The sequence below is a fragment of the Diplotaxodon limnothrissa genome, linkage group LG8, assembly GCF_057381915.1.
Source record: "Diplotaxodon limnothrissa isolate DT_005_m linkage group LG8, D_limnothrissa_male_GT1.1, whole genome shotgun sequence".
NCBI lineage: Eukaryota > Metazoa > Chordata > Actinopteri > Cichliformes > Cichlidae > Diplotaxodon > Diplotaxodon limnothrissa.
In genome coordinates, this window is record NC_140603.1 from 16,330,011 (window position 1) to 16,345,857 (window position 15,847).

Sequence of the window (15,847 nt, forward strand, 5' to 3'; positions counted from 1 at the left end):
TGGTCAATGATGAATGTGTAATCAGCGGACCATAAAGTCAAGATGTTGCTGTTGTTGGACCACAGATGAACTGTTCCTTTATCATCACAGCAAATTATGAACCATGCACCAGTAAAATCATAACACAGTTAAACCACTAAACTTTCAGTCTGTGAATCAGTTCATCTAAAGTGTTTGAATAGTTTAGCCTACCCTGGGGAAATAAGAAAACCTGGGAGGCCCAACAAACAAGTGATGCCCTGGGACTCCTCAGCAGATCAGTCCGGCCATGGCCCAACAAGGTCTTTTTCCCACATGCAACACTGCAAAGATCCCACCTCTGCTGTGCTTTGTTTTCCACTTCACAGCTGCAGTGACTCCAGTTTAAGGAAAAAGAAGATAATTAAGTGAGGCTTAAATGCCCCATGAATCACAGCAGAACCTAACATAAAGTTTAAATGTAATTTAGACTGATTTAAACTGCTGAAGCCTGCGACCCGTTCTCTTGTACATATTAAGCAAGAAATGAGCTGATTGATAATAGACAGGTTCTATTTTTCACTGTGAAAGGTGCCCACATTTTCTAAGCCTGTGCCTCCTTAATCACTTTCAGACCATCCTGTAAAAGCTTCTCTCAGTCAGTCGCCGGCCTCTTAGTGTCGGAGTCATTCACATGTAAATCCTAAACTCCTAAATGAATGAAACAAAGTAAGAAGACGATGGGACGTAACAAAATGTCTCTTGGATAACATGATCCTCTGCGCTGCTTTAATTACCTCGATATGGAAGAGCGCCACGTCGGTCCGCTAAGCCAAATCCCCGCCGCCCTTGTTTGTTCTACTCATGCTGCGACTGCAGCTAAAGTCTGTTTGGGACGGTTTCCCAAACACTGATTAAACTTATAATCCAGAGGTCAGGAAAATATATATTTATCTGTCTGTCATCTGAAACATGAGCCAAACTATAAAACAGACATGACACACAGAGGTCGAAGCACTTCAACACTTTGAAGAAAATATTCTTTTATTGATTTATTTTGGAATATGTTGAATATGCACACACGCTTTTATTAACTTCCCAATCCTTTCCCCTTTTCTTTCCTTGCTCTTCTAACCTTATGAACACATGCAAAGTGATTCCACCTTCAGATCTCTCTTGGTTTGTTTTTTCCACTTAAACACTCCTTTTTCTCTTCCTCTTAGCTTCGACTGGATGAGACGCAGGAAGCGGAGTACAAGGTGTTGCGGATGCAGCTGCAGCAGGAGCTGGAGTTGCTTAACGCCTACCAGAGCAAGATCAAGATCCACACGGACACGCAGCACGAGAGAGAAGTCAAGGATCTGGAGCAGAGGGTGTCCATCCGCCGGGCCCTGCTGGAACAGAGGGTTAGAGCCTTTTGTCACTCGTGTTCAAAGTAAAGCTTCTTAGAATAAAGTGCAAGGACCTCAAACAAGCAAACAGAGAAGATCCCAGACAGGTGTAGCTCATCTTTTCACTAGCACATTGAATGATAAATAACAGTCGCTGACGACTCCAAGAGGGCAAGATGTTTTTGGTGTCCGTCATCCAAAGTTCTCCTACAGGCCACATTTGGCCTCGACTTGTGCCCCTCCCTGATGCGTAGTCTTGTTGTCTCGGTTTAGCCACCTTGCACGGGCCAAAATTCAGGCATGTCAGGACTTTTGAGTCACATCTGAGCCAAACGTAGCAAATAAGTGCCAAAAATAGTCCAGATTAGGCTCAGATCTGTCTGCTGTCTGGGCACCTTTAACACAGTGTCCCCCTGCAAGCTGTTTTTGGAGCTTTATTTAATGACATAGACCTCTGTCTGTTCTTCTATGGAAAGTGGAAAGAGGTTGTTGTTTGTTTTTTTTAGCTGGAAATAATGGAGGATTGTGTAGCTATTAGTTAACAGTTACAATCTAACGCCTACAGTTCCTCGTCACTTTTATTGATATCTCACAATGACATCTGGGCAGCTCTGTCTACGAAGGATGATGATAAAAAGCTCTCCATGTCCTCAGACTGACTGAAGAATCATAGACTGTACATAAAAGATGGATGTAGTCATCCAAAACAGGAATCCAGTGAAGATGTGTCTTAACCCTGCAGTCTTTATAACAACCAAAGAAATCTGTGGATAAATTACTCCAATTCTAACTTGACCTCATTAACTTCATTCCTGGTTAGTTTATGGTCTGAATCGCTACTTTTAAGTACTTTGTTTTTATTAATGCAATGATTGCACATGCGTTTTTTGTTAATGTTTTGTTAGATCGAGGAGGAGATGCTGTCCCTGCAGAACGAGCGCTCAGAGCGTATCCGCACCCTCCTGGAACGGCAGGCCAGCGAGATCGAGGCGTTTGATGCAGAGAGCCTACGTCTGGGTTTTAGCAACATGGCGCTGACCGGCATTCCCAGCGAAGCCTACCCCAAGCAGGGCTACTCCAACGTGCCGCCCTCCAGCTCCCGCTCAGCTGGCCACTGGAGTCACGGCATCCACCCGCAGAATGTGCCCTCGCAGCAGCTCTCCCGCCGCAGCCACAACAGCAGCGGCGGCGGGGATCGCAGGGGCGAGTCCTCCTCTTCCTCGCACGGCCTGGGCATGGCCCTGGGGCTGGGCCGGGAGGGGAGGGAGATGCACCACTCGTCGCGCTCTTCCGCCTCTTCTTCCTCCTCCTCCTCCTCCTCGTCTTCCTCCCACCACCAGCGACACCACCTACCCCAGCACTACCACCACCAGAGCACGCCACAGCTCTACCGCGAGCGGGAGAGGGATCGAGATAGGGAGCGGGAGAAGGAGAGGGAGCGGGAGTGGGCCGGAGTGCGGGGCTCCGGCGGCGACCTGGCCCACCCACACCCCCTGCCCTTCTCCCATCACCTGCCCTCGCGCTCCTCCTCTCAGTCCCTGGCGATGCTGCCTCCCCCGCCCCCTGCCCCTCCCTCCATCTCCGGGCCGTCGTCCTCCTCTTCTTCTTCCTCCTCCTCGCAGGGGGGGATTTATGTCGGAGGTGGAGGCGGCGGTGGCAGCGGGCTGGCAGTGCGCGGCGCCCCCAGCCTGATGGCCCTGAGAAACAGCCCCCAACCTCTGAGGAGAACGGCGTCCGGCGGGGGGCCAGGAGGTGCTGGGGGTAGCGACGCCGTCCTGAGCCGAAGCACCTCAGTCACTTCGCACATCTCCAACGGCTCCCACCTCTCCTACTCTTAGACAGCAGGCGTTAAAACAGCAGAGAGCCCGATAGGAAGAAGGGTGGGAGTGATTTAGGAAGGTAGCTATCACAGGCTGGCATCTCAATACTCTCAGCTTGCCACCTTTCTTTCTTTCCTTCCTGGGCTGATCTCAATTCTAAACTCTTAACACAAAGGATTTAGGGACGTCGCTATTTTCTCTAAACGCACAGAAGGTCAAAGAGATCAGAAGCAAAGAAAGGACAAACTGACATTATTGAGCTGCACCCTGCCTCTTTAGACTCAGGGTGGGTGGAGAGGTTTCCTTCCATTCCCACAAGTATCAAAGAGGAAGGGAGGGAGGAATGTAACCACCTGTAAAATCATTGGATTAGGGTGACATTAGGTAAAAAAAAAAAAAGACACTTCTGTTTAATGTTTTTATCTTTGTATAAAAGTGAGATGAGGTGCGTGAAAGAGGGGACGATTAGCAATTTTTTCCCTGCATGTGTCCTCCTGGAACTGCACAGAGAGAGAGAGGGGGGATGGCAGCCATGTCTTCTTCTATGATATTCTTTGCTGGAATGGAGAAAGAGCGAGGACGAGGGAGGAAACGAGGGTGATGTTTTGTTGCTTGTGTGTGTACTCGTATGTAGTTCGTAGTAGTCCAGATATTATCCAGCAAGCGCCCATAAACTGGACGCGCCGAATGGGCAGAATGCAAGAAGAAAAATTAAGGGGGGGGGGGGTTACTCTAATATCCAGACTTCTGGAGTTTGGAAAAACATTTTTTTATTGCTTTAAACGTTTACTTTTTTTGTTAATTTCTCTCTTTTTTTGTATTGTGTATTTAAAAGAAAAACCACACGCGTAAAAAAGTTGCTCAGAACGTCACCAATGCCTTTAAGGGGTTCTTAAAGGGATGTCGTGCCATCTGAATATTTTTTTTTTTTAAATTTGACGGCTGTGAGGTGATTCAAAGCCGAATACAAATAACACGGAATGTTTGTAAAGTTAAGAGACTCTTCTTCAAAAAAGAGATAAAAGAAAAAGGAAAAATGGGATGAGGAAAAATCTTTATGTGGAAATGTACAAATACATATGGAGAGAGGGGGGGAAAACACATAGCTTTCTGGGATCCATGACGTATTGAGTATCTAAACAACATAGGTGTCTATGGGAGTCACTCCAATTGCATGAGATAGATGTGCAAAGAAGAAAAAAGAAAAAAAAACATTTGTAAAAACATGACGAAACACATTTGAAATGTATCGTACCTGTCCCGAGTTTCACTGGCATTTAAAATCACTCGTCCCACATTTGGTTTGTTTTTGGATCTTTACTGTACATATTTATGGGAATATTAAAGAAAAAAACAATAAAAAAAACAATCATTTGGTTTTATAGAGTAACAAAGATAATGATAGTAATTTTGATATATTCAAAAACGACTATTGAATTTCAAGATTTAGAGTGACAGCTCCAATTGCATTTTCTATAGGTGTCAATATTACCATAACTAATCCTGATGTAAGTGTTGTTGTAATCATGTTCACGGTTATTTTTTTTATTTTAATTTTTTTCTTGCGATAAGCAAAAAGGGCCCACTTTTGGCTGTGTAACAAAGAAACAAAAAAACACAAAAAAAGGTGATAAAAACTGTTGTCAGGTGTGGTGTGTTCAAGGTCTTAATGATTATTAATAAGGGATTATTGATAATTGTTAATGATTTATTTTGTATGTGTGTCAAGCGGTAAAGTCTAGTTATATTACCACTTCTTTCTTTTTTTTCATTTTTAGACTGAATTTCAGAGACACTCTTACAACAACACCCTGCTATTCACGTGAACACAGACCTCTTCTGGACTCTCATAGAGGAAAAAAAAAAATTGGCCACTGGAATGTAAACGCTGGTTTTCCTTTTTTATTTGTTTTCAGGGTAAAGTTGAGAATCTGACTGCTGAAGGGTGCAGCATGCAATCAGTATGTTTTTTTTAAAAAAAAAAAAAGTTTTAAAGTGTGCGGAGGAGGAAGTGAAAGGACGGGCCTCGACCGAGCTGCTGTGGAGGTGCGCCCTCTGGTGCCGGCACAGCAGCAGTGACAGCAGCAGCCCGTCCACACGGATCAATAAGACCCATCAGTGTTTGGTGTGACGCCCACAGAGGGTCTCGTGGGCGGACATTTACTTGAAGAAGATCAGAAATAACTTTTTTGTTTCTGTTTTTTTTTTTTTTTTTTATTATTATTGTTACTTTATTTAAAAAAATGGAAAAAAGGATAATCACCCTGCTGTTTGTATGACTCAGAAACACCAGCTCAAGACAATTCCCTGTATAACCTACTACTTTATGCTTGGTTGGAATCTCAGTGCATGCATAAACTCCTTATATAAACTAAGACTGGTGGATTGGAGACGGCCGTTGTGTGTGGGGACATCAGTGTGACTGTGTTTTTAGACCGGCTGTCAGGGGTTTCGGTGAGAGGCAGGGGAGTCTCGGTTCCCGTGGCGAGCCCTGGATGAAGGAGAATGAGGATTGAACACATGCTCGGCGGTGCTTTGCAGAGATTTTGGGGGGAGGGTGTTGAAATTCTTATTAAATATTCAAGTCAAGCAATTCCAAGCTTGAGGAAGGAGAGGAATAAGGGTCTTAACACATGTACTGGAAAAGAAATGGGGTGCTTTAAAAAAGTAATTTAAAAAAAGATAATAAATTGATATTAACACATTAACTTGTCTTGATTTAATTTTTGGTTTTCACGTAACTTTTAAGTATCTGAAAAACGGGCCTAAATGATCTTAGTTTCAGTTTCTAAAGTGTGAATATTTTCTGTTTTTTAAGATATGGCAAAGAACATCTGTCAGTGTTTTTAAATATTTTTTAGGCAGTAGGGGGCTGAAAATATGGAGGACCAAAATTTAACTTTTGTTTTTAAATGACTGTAACTAAATTGGTATCATCAGTTAGTCTTTCAAATGACATGTTTTTATTTGCGTTTGAATTTACCCATTTATTTATTTAATGTTATTTATCAATGTATTTTTATTTTTTAAATAAAATCCAAGTTTTCAATGTAATTCCTATGTATCATTTTTCCAATTTTAATATTTACATTCTGCAGTTAGTCTTTATATAGAAAAAGCTCAGGTTTTTGCTGATCAACAAACCTTCTAGTGTAATGATGGCACTGTTTTTAAATTGGACAGACCATACATATATGTGTGTATGTATATAATATTATTACAAATATTTATTTGTAATAATATTTTGTTACAGTTTTTTAATTTAATGCATTTTTTTCATTGGCATACTTGGTCCTCCGTATGCCCAGTTAAAGTCCCCCTCTTTAAAATTCAGGGTCTCATATTGTTTTATTCATTTAGACATCACTAATTATACATAACTGAAGATGGACCCTTTATTCTTACACTTACCAGTGATCCTAGTGATTTTCTGGGCTCCTTAGTTTAAAATGAAATGATTTCCCTATGATGATGACGCAAACTTTTCTAATTATCTATAATATATTCGTTTTATAAAAATAAGTCAAGTCAAATATTCAAATCCTTTTAATTGTTATTTTTCCTCCTAAGCAGACAAATGCTTCGCTAAACAATTACTCTCGTCCATTGTGTTCATATCCTGAGCTGCTATTTGTCCTCCACTGTATCTCTGACATCATTAGCCTGACTGGGAGGATCTGTGCGCACTGCCCTTTAAGATGCGTCTGTCATCGCTCCGTTAATGGAAAGTCACTCCGGCTGTTTTCTGCGGTGCAGATCTGTTCAGTAAGGGCCTGGCTGGAGGAAGGCGGGGAGAAAAAAAACACGCACGAGTGGATTTTGTGTCGGCCGAAAACCCAGGAAGGAAGCGGGAGAAGGGACAGGGCTCCGCCGAGAGAGACGGAAATGAGAGGGGGGTGTCCAAAGAGGAAACCCTATCCCTTTAAGAGCAAGTGGGACATAGCGGTGCGAGAAAAGGAGAGGAGGGGGAGAAGAAAGAGGAATTAAAAAAGAAAAGGAAGAAAGAGACAGGGAGGGAGGAGGGAGAGCGGGCGATAAAAAAAGAAAGATGACATCCTCGCAGCTGAACGGCCGGGTGGAGCGATAGGCTGCGGCCCGGCGAGAGCGCCGCTCGCCGGGGTCAGGGCTTGAATCCAACAGCGAGGCTTCGACAAACACCCGATTGGCCTATTTGGGGGGAAATCGGAAAAAAAATATTTGGATTCATAAATTAAAAACAAAGCATGACCTGCTGTGCTGCCAGATACGTGTGTTATAACCCATATTTGTTCTTTTGCGTAAAAATACGCATTTATTTCACGCAGGTTGGCTTATTGTTTGTTGCTAAAGTGTGATACTGTGAGATGCGAGGTTTTTTGTTTTTTTGCTTCTTTTTTTCTGGAAGTAGTTTGGACTGTGTGATCCTGCGCTTCAGTGAGACTGCTGTTTAAATTAATTAAAGTTAGAAACCAAAGTCAAAGAGAGAAACGGGCTGTTATTGGCCTGGCCTGCTCCACCACTGCCTGTGTACCGCAGCGTGCGTTAGTCAACAGCTGCGTGCATTTTAATCGTCAGCACTAGGCTACCTCAATGAGAGAAACATATTTTTGCAGACGGCTTTTTTCGCGTTTTTCCAGAGGACCCGGGAGCCCGGCGTTTCTGCTGCCGGACAGGCGGCTGTTTGCGCCCCGATCAGCGGCGGGCCGACCCGAAGAAAGCGATGCAAAGACCGCTCTCCTCGATCTCAATCCAGAGCTGACTTTCTAATCTCCATCGCTGTGGCGCAAAATGGATGCTGCTTGGAGCAATTTTCTCTTCCAGGTAGGCCTCTCTCTTTCCTCTTTGCTCTGCTTTCACTTTAACAGCTCGCGTGCTGTCGCGCAGGCCTCCCCCTCTCTCTCCCTCTGTCTGTCTCTCAGTGTGGGTCCACAGCTGTCCTGCAGCCCTCACTTCTTGCATTTACTATGCCGCACTCTTGGAGAAGATATAGCTGTGACTTGTGTTTACATTTGGTGATGGCCTTCTCCTTTGCTTCTCCAGAGTACTCCCACTCAAAACCAAGTGGAGGGGAGCCTCCAATCAGAGCTCTTGCCAGTTCATACGAGTTCTCCCCAGACCCCACCCACAGAGCACATAGCACAGCCTCCTTCAACTGTGGACACCACTGCTCTCAGTGAGGAACCTCTGCCTGGTAAGGGGACACTGCACTCTTAAACACCTGTGGAGCTGAGAAAAAGTGTTTGTGAAAAGACCGGACACAGCGAGGCAGATGATGGCCACAAAAATTTGAATCTCTTAAAATAGCCGAGTACTTAAACGTGCAAATGCAAATGGCAGCGAATGAACCACTTGTGTGGTCTAAAAAATGTAAAAAGTGTACAGGTCACTCATGGATTATCAGGTACAGGTGAATGACACAGTGTAGAGCATCTCAGCATCGCTATGACAACAGCATGAAGAATATCAACTCATACACTGGTGATCAGAGCAGGATTGTGTAGTTTATGAATAATGTGTATTTATTTTTGCTATCATAGAAAGCAACTAAATTTCTTTAATCCTACCAAGCCTGAGCCATGAAGCTCTTCAGCACATCGTCTTCACTTGTGTGCCAGCAGAAAAATAAGAAATATGGAGCACTGACCACCACATCCCCATCTGTCACTCAGATAATAAGTCACCCTCCCAAAATGTGAATATTTTCGATTATACGTGTCATCTGTGGTTGATTAGAGAATATCTTTGAGGTTTAGAGTGTCTGAAGAACTCATTTCTGAATGGACTTTAATCTCATCAGAATAGTTAATGCAATGGTTACTATAGTAACAGCCCTGCGCAATATATCAATCATATCAGCCAGTCATTTTAATAGCTAACCAGTTAGTTATGTAAGCTAAAAAAAAAAAGTTTAAAAATCTTTTTCTATTACATCTTCTTAAGATGGACTTTTCTGCTTTGGATTTTTTTTTTTTTTTTTTTTGGACTAGTTGACCTTCCAGAGGTTTATATTTAGACCGGCCACATACACTGTATGTATCTGTTTTCCTGCAGGATGCCTTAAAGGATCATATAAAGCATCAAAAGTTAACATCTTTCCTTCTTTCTTTCTTTCTTTTTTCCATCATCTGTCTTTCCTCACACCTCCCTCGGCTCCAGTGAAGCCCGTGTCTCGGCCAGCTCGCGTGCAACACATCTGTGCCATCTGCAACAAGCAGTTCAAGAACAACTACAACCTGCGGCGGCACCAGTCGGTCCACACTGGGGTACGCATGAAGGACAGGGCCAGAGAGCAGGCGGAGGGAGCAAAGGAGAGAGCTGCCAGCCAGGTGGTGGCGGCGGCGGCGGACCCGTCGGCAATGGCGGTGGGGGCCGGAGGGAGGGCGGAGAGGCCCCATGTTCCCCTCTCCCTGCTGCACCTCTCCGCGCCTCCCCCTCTCGCCCCTCCCGGTGTGCTGGCGGGCGTTCAGCAGCCTCCCCTGGGTGGTCAGGATTGTGAAGGGGTGGCCATGCCAAACGTAATGGCTAGTGTTAACCCTCATGCTCCGCCTCCTGCTGCTGTCGTCATGGCCACAGGGGCGGCAGTACAGGTGGGTCAGGGCCTTGTGGAGATGGCTGTCGTCAACCCCGAACCTTCAAGCATGTTGTTTCTTAAGCTGCCTGACCGGAGGGATGGTTAAGACGTCTTCTCCCCGCAAGCAGCTGCCCGTGTGTCACCTGCTTTGTATTTGATTCAAATTCCCCAGTTTCTCACATTTTCCATAAAGCCCAGGAACAGAAATCCGTTAAGGGACCAGTAAATTCCATCCCAGTGTTTGGCACTGGTCCCTCAGTTTGAGAAACACTGTGCTTGGAAGCCTCCCCCATGCTCCCCTGCATGTTCTCTGTAACACAAACAGTGTGAAAGTGGCTAAATGTTTTGCACAAATAGTGAAAACTTTGCACAACCCACACTTAATTGGCAAAATCTCAGCGTGCATCTTGCATGGTTTCCACATAAGAAACAGGGCAGCCAACAATGAACGCATTTCTTTTCACAGTGCAGCAGCGAAAAGCTTAACGTCTGAACTCTGTAGTTTGCTTATCTTGTCTGCTTTGCCTCAGCGGCCCACGAACCCCAACCCCAACCCCGTGAGGAAGAACCACGCCTGCGAGACGTGTGGGAAGGCCTTCAGAGACGTCTACCATCTCAACCGTCACCGCCTGTCCCACTCAGACGAGAAGCCGTTCTCCTGTCCCATCTGCCAGCAGCGCTTCAAGAGGAAGGACCGCATGAGCCACCACGTGCGCTCCCACCAGGGCGGCGTGGAGAAACCCTACATTTGCCCCCACTGTGGAAAGGCTTTCTCCAGGTAATGCAGCAGAACGAATGTTCCCGACACACTTGCGGCACGTGAAGAATTTCCTGCTCTGACGTGTTTCTCTGTTCTTTCTCTGCTCCCAAGGCCCGACCACCTCAATAGTCACGTCAGACAGGTGCACTCCTCAGAACGACCCTTCAAATGCCCCGTAAGTCACAATTATCTCGTGTTTTATCTTCACTTTACTTTACACGTTTAGTCACTTCACTGTGTGCATAGTGTTCCTCTTACACATTGCAGTGCTTTTATATTTTCAGCTTATATATTGCAGACAGACACGAGTATATGAACAATGAGAATATTACCATGGAAACCGATGTGGATAAAGTACATATGTATCTTAATCAGATATGTAGGCATAACATTTATTTAACATTATTGTGAACATTATGCCTACATGCAGCACAACTGAAGCTGGATATTTACACAGGCAAGATCAGCATGTCTCATCGCACACTTGTGTGTTTATGTATATGTGCATCTACATGCGTCATACATAAAGATGTGAACTACAGATCTTTGAACTTTCGTTAACTTAAATTTGATAAATATTGGTTTATCAACTATATGATGACGAACCGTGACAGTAGAAATGATAAAACTCTTTCACACAGATACACACAGACTTATTAGACTGTGGATCACTCACACAGTCCAATATAAATATATATATATAAATATAAATATGCAGCCATCATGACACTGAAGTTATGAAATTCTCTTTTACTGTATCATTGTATGATCAACAGAACAAAATCTTGCATAACAATTTTTTTTTGCACTTATTGAGGGGTGAGAGTCTCTGTGCTGAGTGTAGTAGCAGTCATTACATAGTTCACGTGGCCCTTTAAACATACATAGATTTATCTGTTTATTTATTTATAAAAAATAACTTTTACCACTGCTGTTTTTTAATTTTTGTTATTATGATTAAGTAAATTAGCTTACCAACAGTACAAACAGACCAAATAATCATATGCTATGGGCATGCGCTAACTGTATAAAAAAGATGGAGTTAGCTGCTGACATCACAGTGGTTTGTGAAGCCCTCTTTGAAGTCTCAATTCTGACATCATGACTGTCACCATCCTGGGGGGGGGGAGGGGTTTACAGCCTGAAGTGAACATGTTTGGATAAGAGGGCAAAGTGCTAAGCTGCTAGCTAACGCAAGATAGCAAACAGATACCTGCTAATAACTGCTAAGTAAAGAATTTTACTCACCAAAACTGGAGCTTAGGCTTCTTGAACAGGCTGTTAGGTCCATTATCCACAAAGCAAAGCATAGTATTTGTCTGATAAATGCCCTGGAAATCTTTAAAATGTCAAAAGCACCCCAAAGAAATTAGCTGTGGTACAGTGGCGCTAACAGCTACAGCTTCCTCTGTCAGCATTAGCAGTGTGAACATTGTTTTGGACATATATTGATCCTGAAAAGGTAAAATAGCTGTAGAACCTAAACACTTTAAACAAATGTATTTCTTCTGTAAAGAAAGTCTGATGCCTGAAACAGTGCGTTAGCGACGAACAGTGTGCGGAATACATTTGTGGGTTTTCAAATATGTGCAGCTGTCACTAAGATTTTGTGGCGTGCAAAACATAATATTGTAAAACCTCACTTTAAAAATTGTAGTTTGCGAAAAGTTTTGCCATCATATTGTCATATTGCTTTCTTGTTTTTTCAGACATGTGAGTCCAGTTTCGCTACTAAGGATCGTTTGCGTGCACATATGATTCGCCACGAAGAGAAGGTGCCCTGCCACATCTGTGGGAAGCTCCTGTCAGCTGCTTACATCACAGATCACATGAGAGTGCACAACCAGTCGCAGCACCACTCATGCCATCTCTGTAACCGCAGTAAGTACAGGTGTTTTATTGCACTACATTCAATATAAATTGCATTTTGAGGGAAGAAACACGGACATTAAAGCAGACATAGCTTTAGGGATGAAACAGAGACTGTGGACTCTGTAGTAAAAATGTCAAAAACAAAAAGACCACAGTGCACCTGGCTTAACCTTTTTTACTCTTTTGTTCTTGCTTTGTGTGAAAGATGAAGAAAAAACAGAGAAAAGGATCATTTATCTTGCTCTGCCTGAAGAAAACAAAATCAATCTACCATCACCGCTATAGCACGCGCTTATGTGCTGCACTATTTCCTGGCTGAGTGCTGCAAATGCCTGAAGTCACAGCTGTTTGTTCAGCAGTTTTACTGCGATAGCAAACCTCCAGAATGTTTCAGAGAAAGAGTCCAGTGACTTTGAACGTGGCATGATTTTTAGTGCCAGACCTGAGTATTTCAAAAACTGCTGATCTGCTGGGATCAAAACCATCTTTAGGGTTTACAAAGAACAGTCTATAAAATATCCGGTCATGAGCAGTTCTCTGGATGACTGCGTTGAGCTGATAGGAAGGCAACAGTAACTCAGATAACTTCTTATTACAACCAAGTTATGCAGAAATAAAGCAGAGTATTGATTTCTCCTGCAACATGGTGGGGTCAGAATTTGGAATAAGCTTCATAAAAGCATGGCTCAGTCCTATGGCCATGAGCCATAAAAGCATGGTTCATGACTCAGTCCTTATATCAGTGGTAGTGATGGTGCACTGGTGCGTCAGATATTTTCTTGGCACACTTTGAATCTCTTAGAACAAAGTCTCAGAGGAATGTTTCCAGCACCTTGTTGAATCTTTGCCAGGAGTACAACCCAGTACTAGCAAGGTGTACCTAACAATGTGGCCAGTTGACTCTTGTTGCATAACACTTAACTGAAAAGTGTCCATATAAACTTCACACAGAAGGCCCCGGCCAGATGGTGGAGTCGAACTCGAGACATTCTTGCGGTGACAAGTGTATTTGTAAAATTTCAGACTGTTAACATGAGGTTCCAACATCAGTATTTGATATTTATTTAGTGTCCAATCACATTTACACACTCGTTCTTTCACTTATGACCGTTTACATATTTAAATATGGTATTATAATAACATGGTAGCACTGTGGTTGGCAGGCTTGGGTCAGGGGAGTCTTGCAAAAGAGAAAAAAATAAAACCTTGAGTTTTTAATTTGTCGTTTTATGAGCTTGCTGCATTGTTTTGTTTGTGCTTGGATCTCAATTGCATCATCTCTCACTGAAGTAACGCTTCTCGGCTCTCTCCCTCTCGCCCATCAGGCTTCACCACACTGACGTACCTTCGTGTCCACGCTCAGAAGCACCACGGCCAGGAGTGGAAGGACAGCCCGGGGGGCTTTGGCGGCAGCGCCTCTGGCGGCATGCTCGTCTGTCACTTGTGTGGCGTCCACTGCAAGACGCCCACCCAGCTCCAGGGTCACATGGGCACCCACACCAACAACCAGGCCGCCCAGAACCCCGTCACCTCTAATGTGGCTGCCAGCAGCTCAATCACCCTTAGCAACATGGTGACAGCACCCACCGTCTACGTCACCGGTAACACGGTGGTGGACCTGCTCGTCACAGACTGCTCTAGCATTGCAGCACCGCAACCCCAAAGTTAGCAGTAGAGAGCTCATCAGCAATAACCCCTGTCCTTCAGCAGAGGGCAAGGTCAGAGACGTTTGGTGTTACTCGTAGATGCTGATCCGATTTTAGTTTTGTCACATCCCCACTCACGGGTAAGGTTAGGATGAAGAGTTGAGGGGAGATTAACACCAGTCAGTGCTCAAGGGCAGTTTAACCTCAGAGTTGCAGAGCTGAGGCACCAGAGAAAAGGAGAAAATGGAGGAGCCGGGGAGGGGGGCAGACAAAAGGACATTTGTAGCTGCAGGAGGTTCAGTGACACTAACGACAAACGTGGATGTGTTGTCCAGATATTTCCGAGTGCTCTTGTACGTTTAAAACTCCAATGAAGCTGTGGTATTGTGAGCATCTACTGTATCACTCTCCTCTCTCTTTCCTCTCTCTCTGTCTCTTCCCTCGACCCCGGCGTCGGCTGCTCTCTGCAAGCGCACCAAGTACTGTATGTATATCTCACACCAGCTCTGATCTTACCTCCATTTTGCAGCTCACTTACTAAGAATCCAAAAGGCTTGCATTTAAAATAAGTAAAGAAAAAAAGTAGCAGGGAGAGAGCAACTCCCAGAAAATAAAACGAAGAATCGGTTTAGAGGGGAGGTCGCGTGGATGGGTGCGCGGAAGTCTCGGCTCGACTCGCATGTTGGCTTGTATTTTGTTTTATTTCATTTGTTTTTTTTCAGAGAATTAACTTTTGATTTGAAGCGGCGATGATCGTTTCTTTAAGTCTCTTTGATTCGGATGTTTGTAGATCGGGACAGAAGACGGCATGCATTCGTGGGATGTACTTTATTCATTTGTCTCCATAAAGGTACAGAGATGACGAGAGAGTTGCGTTCAGCACCGTCAAGCACCTTAAACTTGTTATTGCTGGATTCTGTAAAGGATCGAAGTGGGTTTAAGATTTCTTGGATTTTTCTCGCTCTGAGTCTTCCTCTCTGGGTCTAGCCTTTGAAATTTAAAAAAAAAAGAAAAGAAAAAGCAAGAAACAACTGCTAACAAACACTTCAGCTTCTGACATGGCGAAATCTTGCACCTGAGAACTACCTTTTTGCATGAAAACAAGCTAGCTCAGTCATGCGTATTGTTAGGGAGCTGTGATGACAAAAGAAACTTTTCAGCAGTTCCACTAAGTAAGTTAGTTGGCTGTAAACAATAATATTTATAAAAGTGTTGATTTCATTCAGACATTTTTAACATTGTTGGCCATTCATTTGATTGTATCGCCACAGTCCTTTTGTTTTCTCTATGTACCAGTCCAATGAGTGAAACTTATGCATTAGATTTAGTCATTTAACCCTCTGTATAGCACATAATGTTTCGAACACGTCATTTTGCATTAATCATGTGAAGAATGGACTTTTTTTTTTAGTTATATTGTGGGTGATTGAGTGGTGTTGAAAGGGCTTCTAAAGTCACAAGTTGGAGTTTGATGACATAAGTCGGAATTTGCTGTAAACTAAATCCTGGTTTCGTACTGGAGCGAGTTTTCAGTTTTGTGTTGATACGTTATCTCGAGATTCATAGAGTTCTTTTCACCTTTTTTTTTTTCTTCCTTTTTCTTTTCCTTTGGAAATACGTTCTTCCTGTTGAGAAAATTAGTGAATTACTACAAGTTAATTTTTAGCTTTTCTCCATTACATTAAGAAAAAAAAAGTAATACCTCTACTCTAGGATTCTGTACAGCTCTTGTGATACATCTTAATGCCTTATCGTACTCAACTGCATTTTAATTCTTTTATGATAAAATATTTCAAATCTTAGTCATGGATTCATTAAGAATATTAATGGGATGTATTTATATTTATATT

At 43.5% G+C, this 15,847-nt stretch overlaps 2 protein-coding genes across 3 annotated transcripts in view; both read left to right on the forward strand.

Moving 5' to 3' along the window:
- Window positions 1-3,187, forward strand: part of taok2b (TAO kinase 2b) — a 29,916-nt gene extending 26,729 nt beyond the window's left edge. Inside the window, exons 19-20 of the mRNA XM_085361388.1 lie at window positions 1,182-1,364; window positions 2,255-3,187. Coding sequence (XP_085217514.1) covers window positions 1,182-1,364; window positions 2,255-3,187 — 1,116 coding nt within the window. The remainder of the gene's footprint in view (window positions 1-1,181; window positions 1,365-2,254) is intronic.
- A 3,999-nt stretch (window positions 3,188-7,186) lies between these two features.
- mazb (MYC-associated zinc finger protein b (purine-binding transcription factor)) lies at window positions 7,187-15,549 on the forward strand. 2 transcript variants are annotated; one of them, XM_085360690.1, is made up of 7 exons: window positions 7,187-7,969; window positions 8,189-8,339; window positions 9,305-9,735; window positions 10,250-10,497; window positions 10,591-10,654; window positions 12,189-12,360; window positions 13,677-15,549. In XM_085360690.1, exons 1-7 carry the CDS (start codon window positions 7,937-7,939, stop codon window positions 14,018-14,020), a joined length of 1,443 nt encoding a protein of 480 aa, XP_085216816.1. In that variant the 5' UTR covers window positions 7,187-7,936; the 3' UTR covers window positions 14,021-15,549. The 2 variants fall into 2 exon arrangements, with proteins under 2 accessions (XP_085216816.1, XP_085216817.1); XM_085360691.1 differs by having other exon boundaries at window positions 9,305-9,411.
- Window positions 15,550-15,847: the final 298 nt, after the last annotated feature.

Coding starts and splice junctions, on each gene's coding strand:
- mazb (XM_085360690.1), top strand. CDS start 7,937: ATGGATGCTGCTTGGAGCAATTTTCTCTTCCAG. Junction 7,970..8,188: donor GGAGCAATTTTCTCTTCCAG/GTAGGCCTCTCT, acceptor TTGCTTCTCCAG/AGTACTCCCACTCAAAACCA. Junction 10,655..12,188: donor AACGACCCTTCAAATGCCCC/GTAAGTCACAAT, acceptor TTGTTTTTTCAG/ACATGTGAGTCCAGTTTCGC.